The sequence below is a fragment of the Ranitomeya variabilis genome, chromosome 1 (genome assembly GCF_051348905.1).
Source record: "Ranitomeya variabilis isolate aRanVar5 chromosome 1, aRanVar5.hap1, whole genome shotgun sequence".
Classification (NCBI taxonomy): Eukaryota; Metazoa; Chordata; class Amphibia; order Anura; family Dendrobatidae; genus Ranitomeya; species Ranitomeya variabilis.
In genome coordinates this window covers 751,809,007-751,831,669 of record NC_135232.1, presented here as the reverse complement: position 1 = coordinate 751,831,669, position 22,663 = coordinate 751,809,007, and the positions used below count along the sequence as shown (strand labels likewise).

The following is a 22,663-nucleotide window of genomic DNA, read 5'->3' as shown; positions in this document are numbered from 1 at the left end:
GATTTCACGTCACACTGCCCTATACCTATTATTGTCGATTATTTAGTTACTACGTATTACCACTTATCCATGTAGTTTGCAGCTCATTCTTGTGTGCCCTCAATATTATTCTGTTTCTCTAAGGTATGTTTTATACGTATTACAATAAAATTATTTATTTATACTTTTACCATCGTTCGGTGTGCAATATAGCTGTTTATCATTATAATATGGGTCTGAAGGAACAAGAACTGTCAGTTCTTCCTAATCTGTATACATCAGCACTGGCTCAGAGCTGTGTATACAGAGATCGAAAAGGTAAACATGGTAATGGAGCTTTAAAGGGAACCTGTCACCACGTTTTTGGAAGATGGGATAAAAATAGCGTTAAATAGGGGCAGAGGTGGGCATTACATTAGTGTGTTTGTTATGCGTTTATTACCCACCTAAGTTGCCGAAATACCTTTGCAAAGTCTCCGTTTTCGCCTGTCAATCAGGCTGGTCTGGTCAAAAGGGCGTTGTCTTCCCCCAGATTTTGCGTAGTTTTCCGTTGGTGGCGTAGTGGTGTGCGCATGCCCAAGGTCCCGAATCCTCTGCCAGGGGATTTAAAAGAGCGCGCTGTTCGTTTTCATTGGTGATCGGTGGGCGCGGCCATCTTCCTTTGGCCGCGCGTGCGCAGAAGCGGCGCTCTGCTGGCCGCGGCTTCAGGAAAATGGCCGCCGCGATATCCATCTGCGCACGCGCGGCATCCCGCGGCCATTTTCCTGAAGCCGCGGCCAGCAGAGCGCCGCTTCTGCGCACGCGCGGCCAAAGGAAGATGGCCGCGCCCACCGATCACCAATGAAAACGAACAGCGCGCTCTTTTAAATCCCATGGCAGAGGATTCAGGACTTTGGGCATGCGCACACCACTACGCCACCAACGGAAAACTACGCAAAATCTGGGGGAAGACAAGACGCCCTTTTGACCAGACCAGCCTGATTGACAGGCGAAAACGGAGACTTTGCAAAGGTATTTCGGCAACTTAGGTGGGTAATAAACGCATAACAAACACACTAATGTAATGCCCACCTCTGCCCCTATTTAACGCTATTTTTATCCCATCTTCCAAAAACGTGGTGACAGGTTCCCTTTAACAAAAAAGCAAAAGGAGTACTTTTAGACTAAAAACAGACACATTTTTATTAAAGATACACATGTAAACAATTTACATACCAGAGATAAATATTCAGAGTACATAGGATGAAAACCAGAGCACTTGCAACCTAGCAACTTATGGAAGCAAGATTATAGCAAGCAAAAGGCACATTGGGCCTCTTGCGCATCTCTGGTGCATGTAACTGCTGGATTTTTTTGTTGCTTATGGTAATAAATCTAGTATATCTTCTTTCTGGGAAGTCTGGCTGTGTCTGACCGCTGGTTCCTCACCCCTACAGCTTTACAACCATGTGCTAGTTGCTTACACAGCATTGACATTATAAAACGTCAGTGCAGGGTAAAGTGTGGACTGCCCCAGGAGTATAAAGTCTGTGAGCAGTAAATAAATAGTTAAACAAATCTGGACCCATCAGGTCATGGTTTCACTATTTAATACATACTAGGCATTGGTATATACATTGCCAGACAACACCATGCTTACTAATAAGCCTGATGGCATGATGTTAAGACTTTTCTCACAAAACTATATATCAATCTGCTCAGCTTCCCCTGCTCTATAACATGCAGGCTGCAGATTGCACCACATTTTCATGGTGGCAGGTTCCCTTTAAGATTACTCAGGTTGTCCTTATGTTACATGAAAAAATAATATTGTGATACATTTGCAGAATAGAAGAAATTAGGATTACCTGTGAGAGAAGACAACACAATAATAGAACCTCTTGATTCCGCAAGGTGAGGGAGAGCCTTGGCAGCAAGATGGATATAGCTGAGGAAGTTCACCTGAATGACATTTAAGACGTTTTGACTAAAGGCAATAAAATAGGTGCAAATCAAGCAAGTCACTGTGGGAATCAGAAGACTGGCTGTTATCGCTGACAGATGCTGCTATTGCACACATATTTCCCAGCAGGGGATATCCCTATCATACTGAAGAGCCACAATGTTGAGTTCTGAGTTAAAAAGTAACAAAATGAACCCCCTGCCTATCTATGGGATATGACGTGAAATGCCTTATATGTGATATATAAATACAGGGTCTAAAAATGATCAACGGCTCTATAGGGATGGAAGTACAGACGGGAGGGGATGATGAACATTCAATGTACAGGACACAACAGCTGTATAAAATAAATTGTTAGACACGTCCTGTATTCCAAAAGTTGCATACACTGTATTATTCCAATTCAGATAATGTAACCAAAGACACATTAATATGCTCTGCCACATATCTTTGATTGATAACACAAATGTCCGTAAACGTTAAAGTGCTTCAAAGCTTTACAGACCCTAACGGGTTGTGCAAATAAACTTACCGTACTTATCTTCCGAGAGTGATAAGCAATGAAACAAAGTCCATCAATAGTGAAGGAAATCGATTTGTGGAGAAAGCTCAAGCTGCATGCACAGGTGGGATTATGGGTTTATGGAAACAACGTTATAGCAGAGGATCATGTGTATGAACACACCTGCAATCTTTCGGGGACAAATCAGAGACTGAGCATGCCGAAGGGAAAACTGATGAAAATGCATGTTACAATACATATACCGGAATTATCAGATATACCGTAGTCTTATTTCTCAAGTACACACGGCACCACTTATTCTGTAAAACTACTTGAAAATAAAGTTACCGTTTAAATTGTCCTGATTTTGCAGTATGTTGTCCTTACTATGGTTATATGCAAGGAGACACGGGATGTCTACGGCTACGTTCACATTTGCGTTGCGTCGGGCGCAGGTTTGGCGACGCATAGCGACGCATGCGTCATGCGCCCCTATATTTAACATGGGGGCGCATGGACATGCGTTGTCTTGCGTTTTGTGACGCATGCGTCATTTTTGGCGCAAGCGTCAGGGTGCACAGGACGCTGCATGTTGCAGTTTTTTTGCCCCAAAAATCATGCCAAAAATGGACATATGCGTCACAAAACAATGCGTTTTGCATGCATTGTGCGTTGTGTCGCCGACGCAACACCCAACAACGCAAATGTGAACGTAGCCTAAGCTCAAATGTCTGCTGGTGTATCTGTAGAGAGAAAGGAAGGCTCCCATGCCTAGAACCCTCCAAGATTAGTTCATCAGCAATGTTAGCTGCCTACGCTTGGGTATGTTCACACAGAGTTTTCGATGATGATTTAGGGGCAGATCTACTTCAAAATGCACATCAATAACCGCTTCAAATACTTTTCCTATGCAAGTCAATGGGGAATTCATATTGGTGTTCATATGGCCTGTTTTTTTAGTGAATATTTCCAAACAAGATTTTGAAAGCCTCACCAAAGGAAATAATGTGATACATTAGTGATCCAGCAAATTTTCACCTTCCTGACCAGGACAATTTTTACAATTCTGACAAGTGTTACTTTATGAGGTAATAACTCTGGAACACTTCAATGGATCTCATGATTCTGAGATTGTTTTTTTCATGACATATTGTACTTAACGATAATGGTAAAATGTCTTCGATATGACTTGCGTTTATTTATGAAAAAGGTGGAAATTAGGCAAAAAATTTGAAAATTTAACCATTTTCAAACTTTTCAAGTACCCAAAAGTGACACCATTCTAAAAACTACACCCCACAAGAAGCTCAAAACCACATTCAAGAGATTTATTAACCCTTCAGGTGCTTCAGGAGAACTGAAGCAATGTGGAAAGAAAAAATTAACATTTAACTTTTTTCACAAAAAAATTTACTATAGACCCACAACTTTTTTTATTTTCACAAGGTGAACAAGAGAAAATGGACCATAAAATTTGTTGCACAATTTCTCCAGAGTATGCAGATACCCCATATGTGGGGAATACTACTATTTGGGCGAATGGCAGGGCTCAGAAGGGAAGGAGTCCCATTTGACTTTTTGAACGCAAAATTTGATGGCATTGAGAGCAGACGCCATGTTGCGTTTGGAGAGCCCCTGATGTGCCTTATGGGAAATCCCCCATAAGTTACCCCATTTTGGAAACCACACCCCTCAAGGATTTTATCCAGGGGTATAGTGAGCATTTTGAACCCACAGGTACGACACAGAATTTGATAACATTACGTCGTCATATTGAATATGTCGTTATTACTGTAAACATATAAACATAAGGATGAATGACCTCGGGGAGATCAAAACATCCAACACCGTGGAGACACCATCACGTGTTTCTCAATGCAGTGATCCAGAACACTGCCCCCATCCCTTAAGGGAAATATGCAAATGCATGTAGAAAAGCCGCAGAGACACCATCACGTGTTTCTCAACACAAGCAATGAATTGAATAGCCAGGTCTTTCACCGGGAAGGAACAACCAGGGGAAGGGCAGCATCCAATAAAGGAAAACCACCTATGCCAAACATGGTATCCATCCACAGACAGCTGTTTCGGGGTATTTGCCCCTCATCAGTGTGGTGTAGGAAACTGGCTATTAGGAGCAGTGCCTAGTGAAAGTGTCATTACTGTAGTGTTGAGCGCAAGTGCTCGCTACTCTAGTTTGCATCGGGCGCTCGGTTATGCACCTAATATCGCGAGTGCTCGAGTGACATGCTCGAATCCCTACCCCATATCTTTTGTGGCTGTTAGACACTCCAAAAAAACATGCTGGTATAATAATAATAATAATAATCTTTATTTTTAAAAAGCGCTAACATATTCCGCAGCACCCAATGCAAACTCGAGTAGTGAGATCTTGCGCTCAACACTAGCTGTCATATTGTCATCACATTTATTTTTTGCTTTTGAAAAAACTCAATACTTATTCCGACCCTAACACAACCCTAACCCTATCCTAACCCCAACCCTAACACAACCTTAACCTCAACCCTAACACAACCCTAACTCCAACCCTAACACAACCTTAACCCTAACACAACTGTAACCTCAACACAACCGTAAACCCAACACAATTGTAACCCCAACACAACCGTAACCTCAACACAACCATAACTCCAACACAATACTAACCCTAACACAACCAACCCCAACACAACCCTAATCCTAACACTAACCCCAACCCTAACCCCAAAACAACCCCAACTTTACCAAAACCCTAACCCCAAACACAACCCTAACCACAGCCCTAATCCAATCCCTAACCACAAAGTATAGAAAAAAAAAAAAATTATAATTTTTATCTAAGGGGCTGACAAAGGGGGGTTTGATTTAGTATTTTTTTTATTTTGATCAGTGTGCTCGACCCTATTTCAGTGATCAAAATGAATGAATAAGAAATACAAAACCCTAACACAACCCTAAACGTAAACTCAACCCTAACCACAGCCCTAACCATAACTGCAAAGTATGGATTTTTTTTTTTTAAATGTATTTTATAATTTTTATCTAACTAAGGGGCTGACAAATGGGGGTTTGATTTACAATTTTTTTATGTTGATCAGTGTAATATGGTCTATCACAGTGATCAAAAATTTCCTATTGTTTACCGGCTGGCAGATCTTGGTGGGCGCACTGCGCATGCGCCCGCTATTTTCTTACAGGAAAAGGACGCGGAAGGCTGGGGGCCGGGGCAGAGGAGTTTGCGGATGGCGAAGGTTCCGTACGGCTCCCCATTTCTCTTTTCTTTGATATGCTAGAAGCTAGATCATAGAGGAGAGATAAATTAATTCTAAATCAGACTTTATTTTGTGATCACCGTTATTTGGTGAATAACAGCGATCACATGACAGGGATCTGTAAAAATCAGCCCGGACAATGTTTTCCAGGGTCCCCGGTAGCCGAGACATCAGAGATTTTCCAACGGTGGGGGGCGCTATACCTTATTTCTCAGCGCCATTAAAAAGCTGTGCTGAGCTGTAAGGCCTCTTAATTGGCTGTGCTGAGCTATAAGGCCTCTTAATTGTTAAAAGGCATATTGGTGGTCGTTAAGGGGTTAAATCCTCATGGCATCTGCTTGATACTGTCCAGTTAAAAAGCTTCAAAAATGGGGGAAAAAATGCTTAAAACATCATGAGGATTAACGATTTGCATAAGTCTTGAAAACTATGTCAAATTTAGACACCTCAAAAACAAATACTGTGTACATACCCTTAGGGTGCTTTCACACTGCGTTGAGAACACCCGCAGAAAGAGAACATATGCACAGACAGGGTCATAGACTATAATGGTGCAAACAGAGCGAATCTGTGCTCTGACATGTGTCATTTTCTGGTGTATATGCCTACTAGAGGCAGACACTCAGACGTCGTGGTTGTCCTTCTCCAGTAGGCACACACACCAGAAAATGATGCATATCAGAGCACACCATTACAGTCTATGGCCCCGACGGTGCATATGTCCGAATCCCGTTTTGTGAGGGGGTTTTGACATAAGCCCCGACGGGGCCATCAAATGGATGCCAGAACGCAAAGAGAAACCACCCAAAAGAACTCCTTGGGTAAAACAAACTGCAGTTACCTCTGGTGCTGAAATGTAGTCACACCGAGCTACAGATGTGGCCAAGTTTAACTATACAAAAAGCATGCCATCTTGATAACTTTCAATGCCAAGTTATCTCATTTAAGTGGATTAAGATAAATTATTATTTGAAAAATCATTGACCGGTCTCAAGTGTCAAGTTACACTTTTCTGATCTGTGTTCTTTTAACCATGGCTACATCTAAAGCAAACATTTTTTTCCAGAATAGTTTAGAATCTTATAAAATTTCCAACTCCTCACTGTCCTAATTCACCAGCAATACTATTTTTAACCCCTTCACTGCTGTAGACAACCAAAGATGCAGACATTTCCTCCCTCAGACAATAACCTATTTATGTCACTAAATGTGGCTGTGTTTGGAAACTATGTGAATGTGTACATAGAATCATAGAACGGTAGAACTCCTGGGTCATCTGGTCCAACCCCCCGTTAAATACAGGATTCACTAAATCATCCCAGACAGATGTCTGTCCAGCTTAAGAATGAAGGCTTCCATTGTAGGAGAACTCGCCACCTCTCGTGGCAGCCTGTTCCACTTATTGATCACCCTCTGTTATGATCCGGTGGTAGGATCTCAAAACTGACCTGACACATATGACCAGAATATAGGACAAGTTCTGGGGATGTGGAAGCTATACTGACCGCAATCCTGATCCTATCCACAAACACTAAAGGTAGCTGTGGAGCGTTCCTAACATCCTAGACGCCTCATTCACAGCCTGAGAAAATGACTACCCCTAGAGGGAAAGCAAAGACCTCAGTTGCCTCAGAGAAATAACCCCAAAGTTATAGTCAGCCCCCCACAAATAATAACGGTGAGTTAAGGGGAAAAGACAAACGTAGAAATGAAACAGGTTCAGCAAATGAGGCCCGCTAACACTAGATAGACTGAAAATAGATAGGAGTCTGTGCGGTCAGTACAAAAAACTATCAAAAATAAACCACGCAGAGAATACAAGAACCCCCACACCGACTCACGATGTGAGGGGCGCACTCTGCACCCCAGAACTAACCAGCAAGCGAAAAATCACATATAAGCAAGCTGGACTGAACTCATCATATACAGAGAAACGTTTTCAAGGAAATAATGAGCAAAATGAACAAACAAACTTAACTTCTCCAGCAGGAGACTGGTCACAAGGAATATTCAGGAGCTCTCAGAAACAGGACTGAATACACCGACAGCAGGCAACAAATGAAGGGCCAGGTGAATTAAATAGGCCCAGCATAGCAGGAAATGAATCAGCAGAGCCCAGCCAAGACCAGCCATATCGCTAAAGGCCACCAGAGGGAGCCCTAGAACAAACTCACACAGTACCGCTCATGACCACAGGAGGGAGCCCGAGAACAGAATTCACAACAGTACCCCCCCCCCTTGAGAAGGGGTCACCGAACCCTCACCAGAGCTCCCAGGCCGATCAGGACGAGCCGAATGAAAGGCACGAACCAAATCGGCCGCATGGACATCGGAGGCAACAACCCAGGAATTATCCTCCTGACCATAGCCCTTCCATTTAACCAAGTACTGAAGCTTCCGTCTCGAAACACGAGAATCCAAGATCTTCTCCACCACGTACTCCAACTCCCCCTCAACCAAGACCGGAGCAGGAGGATCAACAGAAGGGACCACAGGCACCACGTATCTCCGCAACAATGACCTATGGAACACATTATGAATGGCAAACGATGTAGGGAGGTCCAACCGAAATGACACAGGGTTGAGGATTTCCAAAATCTTATAAGGACCGATGAAACGAGGCTTGAACTTAGGAGAGGAAACCTTCATAGGAACAAAACGAGAAGACAACCATACCAAATCCCCCACGCGAAGTCGGGGACCCACACAGCGACGGCGGTTAGCAAAGCGCTGAGCCTTCTCCTGTGATAACGTCAAATTGTCCACTACGTGGTTCCAAATCTGCTGCAACCTATCCACCACAGAATCCACCCCAGGACAGTCAGAGGGCTCAACCTGACCCGAGGAAAACCGAGGATGAAAACCAGAATTGCAAAAGAACGGAGAAACCAAAGTAGCAGAACTAGCCCGATTATTGAGGGCGAACTCAGCCAATGGCAAAAAAGTCACCCAATCATCCTGATCAGCAGAAACAAAACATCTCAAATAAGTTTCCAAGGTCTGATTAGTTCGTTCGGTTTGGCCATTCGTCTGAGGATGGAAGGCCGACGAAAAAGACAATTCAATGCCCATCTTAGCACAAAAAAACCGCCAAAATCTGGACACAAACTGGGATCCTCTGTCAGACACAATGTTCTCCAGAATACCATGTAAACGAACCACATTCTGAAAAAACAGTGGCACCAAATCGGAAGAGGAAGGCAGCTTAGGCAAGGGTACCAAATGGACCATTTTAGAAAAACGATCACAAACCACCCAGATGACAGACATCCTCTGAGAGACAGGGAGATCCGAAATAAAATCCATGGAAATATGCGTCCAAGGCCTCTTAGGGACAGGCAAGGGCAAAAGCAATCCACTAGCACGAGAACAGCAAGGCTTGGCCCGAGCACAAATCCCACAGGATTGCACAAAGGAACGCACATCCCGCGACAAGGAAGGCCACCAAAAGGACCTCGCCACCAAATCCCTGGTACCAAAAATCCCAGGATGACCTGCCAACACCGAAGAATGAACCTCGGAAATAACTCTACTGGTCCATCTGTCCGGGACAAACAATCTCTCCGGTGGACAACGGTCAGGTCTATTGGCCTGAAACTCCTGCAACACCCGTCGAAGATCAGGAGAGATGGCAGACAAAATCACCCCCTCTTTGAGGACACCAGTAGGTTCAGAAACTTCCGGGGAGTCAGGCACAAAACTCCTAGAAAGGGCATCAGCCTTCACGTTTTTCGAACCCGGAAGATAAGAAACCACGAAATCGAAACGAGAGAAAAACAGCGACCATCGAGCCTGTCTCGGATTCAACCGTTTGGCAGACTCGAGATAAGTCAAATTCTTGTGATCCGTCAAGACCACCACACGATGCTTGGCTCCTTCAAGCCAATGTCGCCACTCCTCAAATGCCCACTTCATTGCCAACAACTCACGATTACCAACATCATAATTCCGCTCGGCAGGCGAAAACTTTCTTGAAAAGAAAGCACATGGTCTCATCACAGAGCCATCAGAACTTCTCTGCGACAAGACAGCCCCTGCTCCAATCTCAGAAGCATCAACCTCGACCTGAAAGGGAAGAGAGACATCGGGCTGGCGCAAGACAGGAGCCGAAGAAAACCGACGTTTCAGCTCCTGAAAGGCCTCCACGGCCACAGGAGACCAATTCGTCACATCAGAACCCTTCTTGGTCAAATCCGTCAAAGGCTTAACCACGCTAGAAGAATTAGTGATGAAGCGACGGTAAAAATTAGCAAAACCCAAGAACTTCTGAAGACTCTTCACAGATGTAGGCTGAGTCCAGTCATGAATAGCCTGGACCTTGACTGGATCCATCTCAATAGTAGAAGGAGAAAAAATAAAGCCCAAAAAGGAAATCTTCTGGACTCCGAAGAGACATTTAGAGCCCTTCACAAACAAGGCATTGGCACGCAGGACCTGAAATACCATCCTGCCCTGCTTCACATGAGACTCCCAATCATCAGAAAAGACCAAAATATCATCCAGGTACACAATCATAAATCTATCCAGATACTTTCGGAAGATGTCGTGCATGAAGGACTGAAACACAGAGGGGGCATTAGAAAGCCCAAAAGGCATCACCAGGTACTCAAAATGGCCTTCAGGCGTATTAAATGCGGTTTTCCATTCATCGCCCTGCTTTATGCGCACAAGATTATACGCTCCATGAAGATCTATCTTGGTGAACCAACTGGCCCCCCTAATCCGGGCAAACAGATCGGACAACAGTGGCAAGGGGTACTGAAATTTGACCGTGATGTTATTTAGAAGGCGATAATCTATACAGGGTCTCAGAGAACCATCCTTCTTGGCTACAAAAAAGAACCCCGCACCCAAAGGGGATGAGGACGGGCGAATGTGCCCCTTCTCCAAGGACTCCTTTATATAACTCCGCATAGCGGCATGTTCAGGTACAGATAAATTAAAAAGTCGTCCCTTAGGGAACTTACTACCAGGAATCAGATTTATGGCACAATCACAATCCCTATGAGGAGGTAGGGCACTGGATTTGGGCTCATCAAATACATCCTGGTAGTCCGACAAAAAATCAGGGATTTCAGAAGGAGTAGAAGAAGCAATTGACACCAAAGGGGCATCGCCATGAATTCCCTGGCAACCCCAACTTGACACAGACATTGCTTTCCAATCCAGGACTGGATTATGAGCCTGCAGCCATGGCAGACCCAACACGACAACATCATGCAAATTATGTAGCACAAGAAAGCGAATCACCTCCTGATGTGCAGGAGCCATGCACATGGTCATTTGAGTCCAGTACTGAGGTTTATTCTTGGCCAATGGCGTAGCATCAATTCCCTTTAGTGGAATAGGAAATTGTAAAGGCTCCAAGATAAAACCACAGCGCCTGGCAAATGACAAATCCATCAAATTCAGGGCGGCACCTGAATCCACAAAAGCCATAACTGAGTAGGATGACAGAGAGCAAATCAAAGTAACAGACAAAATGAATTTAGGTTGTACAGTACCAATGGTGACAGACTTGGTGAACCTTTTTGTGCGCTTAGAACACTCTGAGATAACATGAGCAGAATCACCACAGTAAAAGCACAACCCATTCTGACGTCTGTGGTTTTGCCGTTCCACTCTGGTCAGAATCCTGTCGCATTGCATAGGCTCAGGTTTCTGCTCAGAAAATTCCGCCAGATGGTGCACAGGTTTGCATTCCCGCAAACGCCGATAAATCTGAATGGCCAAAGACATTGACTCATTCAGACCCGCAGGCGTGGGGAACCCCACCATAACATCTTTAAGGGCTTCAGACAGACCCTTTCTAAAAATCGCCTCCAGGGCGCACTCATTCCATTGAGTGAGCACAGACCACTTCCTAAACTTCTGACAGTAAACCTCTGCTTCATCTTGACCCTGAGAGAGAGCCAGCAAAACCTTCTCTGCTTGGTCTACCAGGTTTGGTTCCTCATAAAGCACTCCAAGCGCCAGAAAAAACGCATCCACATTTAGCAATGCAGGATCTCCTGGCGCCAGAGAGAATGCCCAATCTTGAGGGTCGCCACGTAACAAAGAGATAATAATTTTAACTTGCTGAACAGAATCACCAGAGGAGCGAGGTCTCAGAGAAAGGAATAACTTACAATTATTCTTAAAGTTCAAAAACCTAGATCTGTCTCCGGAGAACAGTTCAGGAATTGGTATTTTAGGCTCTGACATAGGACTGCGGACTACATAATCCTGAATGCCCTGCACCCTTGCAGTGAGATGATCCACACTAGAAGACAGACTCTGAATGTCCATATCTGCAGCTGAGTTCAGAACCACCCAGAGATTAAGGGGAGGAGAGAAACTAAACACAGTGCAGAGGAGAAAAAAAAAAAAAAATGACTTCAGGATTTCTCTTCTCCCTCTTCTGCTGCATTAACACTTTATGGCCTGCTGTACTGTTATGATCCGGTGGTAGGATCTCAAAACTGACCTGACACATATGACCAGAATATAGGACAAGTTCTGGGGATGTGGAAGCTATACTGACCGCAATCCTGATCCTATCCACAAACACTAAAGGTAGCTGTGGAGCGTTCCTAAAATCCTAGACGCCTCGTTCACAGCCTGAGAAACTGACTACCCCTAGAGAGAAAGCAAAGACCTCACTTGCCTCAGAGAAATAACCCCAAAGTTATAGTCAGCCCCCCACAAATAATAACGGTGAGTTAAGGGGAAAAGACAAACGTAGAAATGAAACAGGTTCAGCAAATGAGGCCCGCTAACACTAGATAGACTGAAAATAGATAGGAGTCTGTGCGGTCAGTACAAAAAACTATCAAAAATAAACCACGCAGAGAATACAAGAACCCCCACACCGACTCACGATGTGAGGGGCACACTCTGCACCCCAGAACTAACCAGCAAGCGAAAAATCACATATAAGCAAGCTGGACTGAACTCATCATATACAGAGAAACGTTTTCAAGGAAATAATGAGCAAAATGAACAAACAAACTTAACTTCTCCAGCAGGAGACTGGTCACAAGGAATATTCAGGAGCTCTCAGAAACAGGACTGAATACACCGACAGCAGGCAACAAATGAAGGGCCAGGTGAATTAAATAGGCCCAGCATAGCAGGAAATGAATCAGCAGAGCCCAGCCAAGACCAGCCATATCGCTAAAGGCCACCAGAGGGAGCCCTAGAACAAACTCACACAGTACCGCTCATGACCACAGGAGGGAGCCCGAGAACGGAATTCACAACAACCGTCACTGTCAAAAAGTTTTTATTAATATCTAATATGTTTCTTCTCTCATTCAGTTTCATCCCATTGCTTCTAGTCTTTCCGTGTGCAAATGATAATAAAGCTGATACCTCTACACTGTGACAGCCCTTCAGATATTTGTAGACAGCTATTAAGTCTTCTCTCAGTCTTCTTTTTTGCAAGCTAAACATTCCCAAATCCTCTATACGTTCCTCATAGGACATGGTTTGCAGACCGGTCACCATTCTGGTCACTCTTCTCTGAACTTGCTCCAGTTTGTTCATGTTTTTTTTTAAATGTGGTGAGGAGTGGAGGGGGATAATTACTTCATGTGATCTAGACTGTGTGCTTCCGTTAAGGCAACCCAGAATTGTGCTTGCCTTTATTGCTGCTGCATCACACTGTTGACTCATGTGCATTTTGTGATATATTAGTATACCCAAGTCTTTTTAAAGGGAACCTGTCAGCAGGATTGTGCACAGTAACCTACAGTGTCAGGTTGGCCCATTATACTGATTAACCCCATTCTGATGTTGGGCGTAATAGTACGCACACGTTGGAATCCCTACCTTTGATGTGGGCTCCGGCGCTGAGCGCACATCTTTCCCGGCACATGTTAGCTGCTTTGAACAGCTGACATGTGCCTCTAACAGCCGTACGTGGAAAAGCGATCCACGCAAGGCTATTATCCTGTTTCAGATTGACAGAGGTATTTAACTTGCGCCTCCAGTAAGTGCACGAGAAATCCCACCCAGTGGTGACCCCGTCAAGTGAGCGCGGGACATTGATGGGTTGGCATGATAATCAGAGGTCTCGAGCAGACCTCTATGGTTGTCATAGCCGGATTGCTATGAGAGCCGCCCAGTTGTCGTGCTCATAGCAAGTGAGCATTTCTGCTACATACAGGTGTTTTGATCATTGCCTGTGTGTAGCAGAGCCGGTCAGAAAACTGCAGCTTCTATTCTCCCACAGAGACTATCGAAGCATGAAAAAAGTAAAAAAAAGCTTTTAAAAATATTTAAAAAAATATAAAAGTTCAAATCACCCTTACTCGCTCAATTTAAAATAAAACAATAAAAAAATCAAATATACACATATGTAGAATCGCCACGTTTAGAATCGCCCGATCTATCAATATAAAAAAGAATTAACCCAATCGCTAAACGGTGTAACAAGACAACAATTAAAAACATCAGAATTACTTTTTTTGGTTGCCGCTACATTGCAATAAAATGCAATGTTGGGTGATCAAAATATCTTATCTACACCAAAATGGTATCAGTAAAAACGTTAGCTCGGCACACAAAAAATAAGCCCTCACCCAACCCCAGATCACGAAAAATGGAGACGTTACGGGTCTTGGAAAATAGAGCTTTTTTTTTGTTTTGTTTTTAACCAAAGTTTGGATTTTTTTTCACCACTTAAATAAGTCTACGTTCACATTTGCGGTCTGCGCCGCAGCGTCGGGCGCCGCAGCGTCGCCGCATGCGTCATGCGCCCCTATATTTAACATGGGGGCGCATAGACATGCGTCGCACTTGCGTTTTGCGCCGCATGCGTCACTGCGGCGCACGCGTCCGGGCGCAGAGGATGCAGCAAGTTGCATTTTTGCTGCGTCCAAAATCAATCAAAAAAAGGACGCATGCGGCGCAAAACGCAGCGTTGTGCATGCGTTTTGCTGCGTTTTTGTTTGCGTTGTGCGTTGCGTCGCCGACGCTGCGGCGCACAACGCAAATGTGAACGTAGCCTAAGAAAGAACCTAGACATGTTCGGTGTCTATGTATCGTAATGACCTGGAGAATCATAATGGCAGATCAGTTTTTGCATTTAGTGAACATGGTAAAAAAAAAAACCCTCAAAAAACAACTATAGAATTGCACTTTTTTTGCAATTTCACCACACTTGGAATTTATTTCCTGTTTTCCAGTACATGATATGTTACAACTTGTCCTACAAAAAAACAAGCATGGCCATTTTGACTGAAAAATACAAAAGTTACGGCTCTGGGAAGAAAGGGAGCAAAAAACGAAAACGCAAAACTGAAAATACCTCCGGTCATAAAGGAGTCAAAATGATACCTTGGTTGGTGAAGTCCATCTTGTGGTTTTTGTTTAATCTTTATTTTCAATTTTGAGTTAATGATATGCTCGTGCTCTGGGGCTGCCTGTGGGGGGTCTTCATGTGGTGCTCTGCTTTCATAATCTTCAGTATGGCTTCTGAAAGGTCACTGATCTCTAATCCCTCAGTGACCTGCCCCCTAGTATGCATAATGAATATACTGTATGTACACACTGCAAAAAAAAACCCTTCTGCAGGCAGGTGCCAACCGTGGCTCCTGCACTGCAGCATAATCACATGTTTTCTGTGCTGTTAATAAATGTGCTTGAGATTATCCTAAGGGGTACAAAAAAAAAATCAATTTAAAATTTTTTGTCTTCTTCGCTAGCAAGATCGCCGATAAGTGCTACTGAGCAGGCGCCCAGCAGCTGGCAGCAGCTATCAGATCACAAATTAATTATATACACAGTACATATGCAATCAGACTGCAGCGCCAGCCTGCAGAAGGGTCCCCCTTCCCCCCACCCCAAGATAAATATAATATTCATTATATAAACCAGGGGGCAGGTCACAAAGGGATCAGTGACCGGTCAGAAGAAGAGCACCACATGAAACCCCCTCCACAGGCCGCCCCGAAGAATGAGCATATCATTCATTGAAAACTTAAAATAAAGATTAAACAACCACAAGACAGATTTTATCAACCAGGGTATCACTTTAATCAGTATAACGGCGCTGACCTGACGCTGTCTGTAGGTTACTGATCACAAATCCTGCTGACAGGATCCCTTTAAAAAACATTCTGCTAGTTGCTGCCCACAGTTCCAGTTTTTTAGATCTTTTTAAAACCTCTCTCTCCTCTAGTTTTAGCGATCCCTCCTAGCTTTGTGTCATCAGTAATCAGATTACCCTCAATTCCTTCAATTAAATCATTGATAAAGATGTTGAACAACATAGGGCCAAGGACAGAGATCTCCCAACTGGATGTGCAGCCATTTATGACCACTCTTTGGGTCTGATCACTAAACCAGTTATGAATTCACCTAATTGCCCTGTCCATTCCATACTGGGTCATTTTTTCAATAAGGATAGTATGAGATACTCTTGTCAAATGCTTTTCTGAAGTCAAGATATACTATATCTACTGGATTTCCCTGATCCACCCAGTCAGTGATTCTGTTATAAAAGGAAATTAAGTTAGTTAGTGCACTGTGGCATCTAACAGAACTGATAGCCTGCAGCAATAAAGCTACATTAGAATGGATTCAGCAACATTTTTGTCCAGCTAAAAAAGAAATATGATTTCAACTGGTTCTATTTTTTTAACATTGAAGTCTGTGGAAAATGGATCCGTAAATTCATCATCCAAAACTGAAACTGATCCAGTAAGCAAAAATAGATCTTTTTTCAGATGAAAGAAAAACCAAGAGCAGAGGATACGGTGCTCAGTGAGGAGCAGGTCCAAGAGGTAAGTATGCTTTTTCTTGTTTTATTCAGCACACTGGGGGCATTCAAAAGGGGTTGTCCAGTTGTGGAAGAATAACCTAATTGGTGAACTACATGTGAATATGCATAGATTTCTTATTGTTAAAAAAAATAAAGATATCAAATGTTTTAAAATAGAATAAAACTAGTTAATCCTCTGCTTCTCATATACACTGCTCAAAAAAATAAAGGGAACACTAAAATCCCACAACCTAGAGATCACTGAATTAAATATTCCAGTTGCAAATCTTTATTCATTACATAATGGAAAGCGTTGAAAAGAATAAAACATAAAAATTATCAATGTAAATCAAAATTAATATCCCATGGAGGTCTGAATTTGGAATGATACTCAAAATCAAAGTGAAAAATCAAATTACAGGCTGATCCAACTTCAGTGGAAATGCCTCAAGACAAGGAAATGATGCTCAGTAGTGTGTGGCTGTATGACCTCCCTACAATGCCTGGGCATGCTCCTGATGAGGCGGTGGATGGTCTCCTGAGGGATCTCCTCCCAGACCTGGACTAAAGCATTCGCCAACTCCTGGACAGTCTGTGGTGCAATGTGACGTTGGTGGATGGTGCGAGACATGATGTCCCAGATGTGTTCAATCGGATTCAGGTCTGGGGAACGGGCGGGCCAGTCCATAGCTTCAATGCCTTCATCTTGCAGGAACTGCTGACACACTTCAGCCACATGAGGTCTGGCGTTGTCCTGCATTAGAAGGAACCCAGGGCCAACCGCACTAGCACATGGTCTCACAAGGGGTCTGAGGATCTCATCTCGGTACCTAATGGCAGTCAGGCTACCTCTGGCGAGCACATGGAGGGCTGTGCGGCCCGCCATAGAAATGCCACCCCACACCATTACTGACCCACTGCCAAGCCGGTCATGCTGAAGGATGTTGCAGGCAGCAGATCGCTCCACAGTGTCTCCAGACTCTGTCACGTCTGTCACAAGTGCTCAGTGTGAACCTGCTCTCATTTGTGAAGAGCACAGGGTGCCAGTGGCGAATTTGCCAATCCTGGTGTTCTGTGGCAAATGCCAAGCATCCTGCACGGTGTTGGGCTGTGAGCACAACCCCCATCTGTGGACGTCGGGCTCTCAGGCCATCCTCATGGAGTCGGTTTCTAACCGTTTTTGCAGACACATGCACATTTGTGGCCTGCTGGAGGTGATTTTGCAGGGCTCTGGCAGTGCTCCTCCTGTTCCTCCTTGCTGAGGTAGCGTCCTGCTGCTGGGTTGTTGCCCTCCTATGGCCCCCTCCACATCTCCTGGTGTACTGGCCTGTCTCCTGGTAGCGCCTTCAGCCTCTGGACACTACGCTGACAGACACAGAAAACCTTCTTGCCACAGCTGGCATTGATGTGCCATCCTGGACGAGCTGCACTACCTGAGCCACTTGTGTGGGTTGTAGAGTCCGTCTCATGCTAAAACGAGTGTGAAAGCACAACCAACATTCAAAAGTCACCAAAACAGAAAGCATTGGTACTGAGATGTGGTCTGTGGTCACCACCTGCAGAACCACTCCTTTATTGAGTGTGTCTTGATAATTGACAATAATTTCCATCTGTTGTCTATTCCATTTGCACAACAGCATGTGAAATTGATTGTCAAACAGTGTTGCTTCCTAAGTGGACAGTTTGATTTCACAGAAGTTTGATTTACTTCGAGTTACATTCTGTTGTTTAAGTGTTCCCTTTATTTTTTTTGAGCAGTATATATATATGTGTGTGTTTGGCAGTGCTTTGGTGTGAGATGATGCATTTACAGCTCTTCAGCCTCAAGCTATATTTCCTGCTTAATGGCTCTCTCCTCTGGCCATTGAATTTGAGACATGGCAGGGAATATAGCGGGAGGTTGAGTAGCTGTAAGTGCATTGTCACACCCCAAAGCACTACCAAACACATATATACAGAATTTCAAAATGTGATTTCTCACTACTACATCAGAGAGCAGGGCATGGTTTGTGTTCTTGCTGCTTATACAGGCTAGCCCCAGGACCAAGGCTTATGACTGTCTGTGTGCAGCTTTGATGTCCCACCTTCCCACCTTAAATTGCCCTGCCTGAACCTTGACCACCATCTCCTACTCTCTAGGCTCCAGTCACTAGGCATTAAGGATACTGCCCTCTCCTGGTTCTAGTCCTATCTTTCTGACCGCTCCTTCAGTGTTTCGTTCGTTGGCTCCACTTCGTCCCATCTTCCTCTCACTGTCGGGGTACCTCAGGGCTCAGTCCTTGGCCCACTTCTCTTCTCTCTCTACACGGCCCCAATTGGACAGACCATCAGCAGATTTGGCTTTCAGTACCATCTTTATGCTGATGACACACAACTATATACGTCATCCCCGGACCTTACTCCCGCTGTACTACAGAATGCCAGTGACTGTCTGTCCGCAGTCTCTGACATCATGTCCGCCCTCTATCTGAAACTCAACCTCTCCAAAACTGAACTTCTTCTGCTCCCACTGTCTACTAACCTCCCTAAATCTGACATTTCCCTCTCCGTGGGTGGCACCATAATAACAGCCTGGCAGCAGGCGAGCTGGCCTGGGTGTTACGTTTGACACCAATCTCTCCTTCACTTCCCATATACAATCTCTTGCCCGCTCATGCCGCTTACACCTAAAGAACATCTCTAGAATCCGCCCTTTTATCACCATGGAAACAACAAAAACCCTCACTGTCGCCCTGATCCACTCCCGCCTGGACTACTGCAATGCTTTATTAATTGGCCTCCCCCTCACTCGACTTTCCCCTCTCCAGTCTATCCTTAATGCAGCAGCCAGGGTCATCTACCTGGCTAATTAGTATTCAGATGCAGCCGCTCTTTGTCAGTCGTTACACTAGCTGCCCATTCATTATAGGGTCCAGTTCAAAGTACTTGTTCTTACCCACAAAGCTCTTCACAGTGCAGCACCCCCTTTAACCTTGTCCCTTATTTCTGTCTATTGGCCTAACCAACTGCTGTGCTCTGCAAATGACTTTCTACTAACCTCTGCACTATTCCGTACCTCCCACTCCCGTCTCCAAGACTTCTCCCACGCTGCACAAATCCTCTGGAATGCTCTACCTCAAGAAATTAGGACCATCCAGAATTTGCAGAGTTTTAGGCACGCCCTCAAAATATATTTGTTCAAAGCGGTCTATCACGTTCCCTAATCAAAGTCATTTTATGTGTAAGGGTGCATGTGTAGCCCTTTCACTATCTCCATCTATCCCCCACTCCCTCAAGATGGCTGAACCATCATTGTAAATACATAATTGTAAATAAGCTCCTGTACTTTGTATCTCCCCCACCTCATTGTAGATTGTAAGCTCTCACGAGCAGGGTCATCTTATTTTGCTTTAATTATTGTATTGTTAACGTTGTTACTTATGACTTACGTTTGAAACTGTTAAACTGTAAAGCGCTACGGAATATGTTGGCACTATATAAAGATTATTATTATTATTCACAGCTTGTATATGACCGGTCATTTCCCTCTCCCCGCTTCTCTATCCCTCATTCCACACTTCTTGACAAGTCATATATAAGCTTTGAAGGTGCAGGAAGTCAGTACAGATCGAAAGTGAGGGGGGACATCAAACCAGCACATAGACTGTGATTAGCTTTAGCCATGGAGCTAGCTTGCATAAGCAGTAAGAATGCAAGCCATGTCTCCTGATCTGATATAGTGTTGTAAGAGCTGCGGGGGGCCAATTTAATGCCCTGCACTCCTTGCATATGTCCCTGGTATATTTCATAGGTCATGTAATGTTTATATATTGTGTAACTTCATGGAAACAACCCTTAACGTCCGAGACCTACGGCCTAGTAAGGAATGGAAGAGCTATTCTTTGACTTCACCTTCGGAGAGGGAAGCAGGCGGGGAACTCCTGAAGCGGGTTTGTCTGACCAGTAAGGAAGCTGCGGTGCCGGCGGATCCGGTGGATATTCAGGACAGTACAGGGAACGGAATGGTGATATTGTTCGAAGAATCTTTTGCTGTTTCGGTGACTAAACAGGACGAGCTGAGTAAAATTATTATGTTGAAGATGACCCTGGGCTCTGACTGTCATTGTGTGGTGTTGAAAGAAAAGGAACCCCGGCAGTGTGGAATAAACCCTGACTTACAAGTGAGTGGACGGCAATGTGTTAATGTGACGGAGGGCCAGGGTGTGCTAATACTGCCACTCTCAGCCACGACTACCCTGGCCTCTGTTTCAATGTCTCAGAAGGGAGTCAAAGAACTCAAGAGCAGAAGCAGCACTAACAAAATCACATGAAGTTGGGAGCAAATAACTTTGCAGGAAATTTAGACTGCAGAGAACTGGGGTAAAGTTATTTTTTCTGCTGAAGCAATGTCCAGGGTTGAACCCAGTGTAGCAGCCCCAAAGGGTCCCCAGGTGGTGAATATGGGTAAGGGTATTATTTGCCGATTTTTAAATGGTTTTCGTTCCCTTAAAGTGACATACACATTTTTTACAGGTCTTCCATGACTCCCTGGTTTTTTGGTTCTGTGCACACACCACTTTAAATTTTCTTATATATTCCACATGTTAATTCTGTGGTGTTTATTTAATACTAGATGGTAGCCCAATTCTAATGCATTGGGTATTCTAGAATATGTATGAGGTTTATTTATGAAGATTTTAGAATAATACATTGAATATACAGGATTCGGCCGGCCGCGACCAATTAGCAAAGCGTGGTTCAAATCCCGCGCCAATTCCCAGCCCACGTAGTATATAGCACAGCCCACGTAGTATATAGCACAGCCCACGTAGTATATAGCACAGCCCACGTAGTATATAGCACAGCCCACAGAGTATATAGCACAGCCCACGCAGTATATTGCACAGCCCATGCAGTATATTGCAGCCCCCGTAGCATATTGCACAGCCCACGTAGTATATAGCACAGCCCACGTAGTATCTAGCACAGCCCACGCAGTATATTGCACAGCCCACGCAGTATATTGCACAGCCCACGTAGTATATTGCACAGCCACGTAGTATATTGCACAGCCCACTTAGTATATTGCACAGCCACATAGTATATTTCCCAGCCCACGCAGTATGTAGCATAGCCACGTAGTGTATTGCACAGCCCACGTAGTATATTGCCCAGCCCACGTAGTATATTGCACAGCTACGTAGTATATTGCACAGCCCACGTAGTATATTGCACAGCCCACGTAGTACATTGCACAGCCCATGTAGTATATTGCACAGCCCAAAGAATTAAAATAAAAAATAGTTACTCACCTTCGGTTTGCCCCCGGATCCAGGCGCAGCGGATACCGACGCTCCTCGCACGCTCCGGTCTCAATAATGCATTGCGGTTTCGCGAGATGATGACGTAGTGGTCTCGCGAGACCGCTACATCATCATCGCGCGAGATCGCAATGCATGGAGCGGTCACCGGAGCGTCGCGAGGAGCGGGGAAGGCCTGTTCCTGATCCGGGGGCCGACTGACGGTGAGTGTATAACGATTTTTTATTTTTTTTATTATTTTTAACATTAGATCTTTTTACTATTGATGCTTCATAGGCAGCATCAATAGTAAAAAGTTGGTCACACAGGGTTAATAGCAGCGTTAACAGAGTGCGTTACACCGCAGCATAACGCGGTCCATTAGCGCTGCCATTAACCCTGTGTGAGCGCTGACTGGAGGGGATTATGGAGCGGGCACTGACTGCGGGGAGTGAGGAGCGGCCTTTTGCCGCCGGACTGTGTCCGTCGCTGATTGATCGTGGCTGTTTTGCCGCGACCAATCAGCGACTTGGATTTCCATGAAAGACAGAGGCCTCGACCAATGAATATCCGTGACAGACAGACAGAAGGACAGACAGACAGAAAGAAGGAAGTGACCCTTAGACAATTATATAGTAGATTAGGTGAGCTTTAGACGGTGTGTGCTTTCAAACTTTATTTAGACTTATAATAAAGATATCTTGCTTTATCTTCTATTGATTATTACTGCTTATCTATTTGTATTGTATTTTAATTGAATAAATTTGGTTTGATTTTATTGGGACTTTTTGTGCTCTTTTTTCATGTTGCAAGAATTGACATTATGCAGATTTTAATCTGCTGCAAATCTGCAAGGAAAAAATAAGCAGCGTGGGCATGAGACTTCAGGGATCTCATTCACTTTTCCTGTACTGTAAACTTTGCATACTTTCCGTGTGCATA

The 22,663-nt window shown here is 44.3% G+C and overlaps 1 protein-coding gene across 2 annotated transcripts in view; it reads right to left on the bottom strand.

The window, feature by feature from the left end:
- HSD11B1L (hydroxysteroid 11-beta dehydrogenase 1 like) overlaps positions 1 to 22,663 on the bottom strand; it is an 85,872-nt gene that overhangs the window by 34,452 nt on the left and 28,757 nt on the right. For both annotated transcript variants that reach the window (XM_077270634.1, XM_077270625.1), the window contains exon 5: positions 1,827 to 1,920. In XM_077270634.1, coding sequence (XP_077126749.1) covers positions 1,827 to 1,920 — 94 coding nt within the window. The remainder of the gene's footprint in view (positions 1 to 1,826; positions 1,921 to 22,663) is intronic.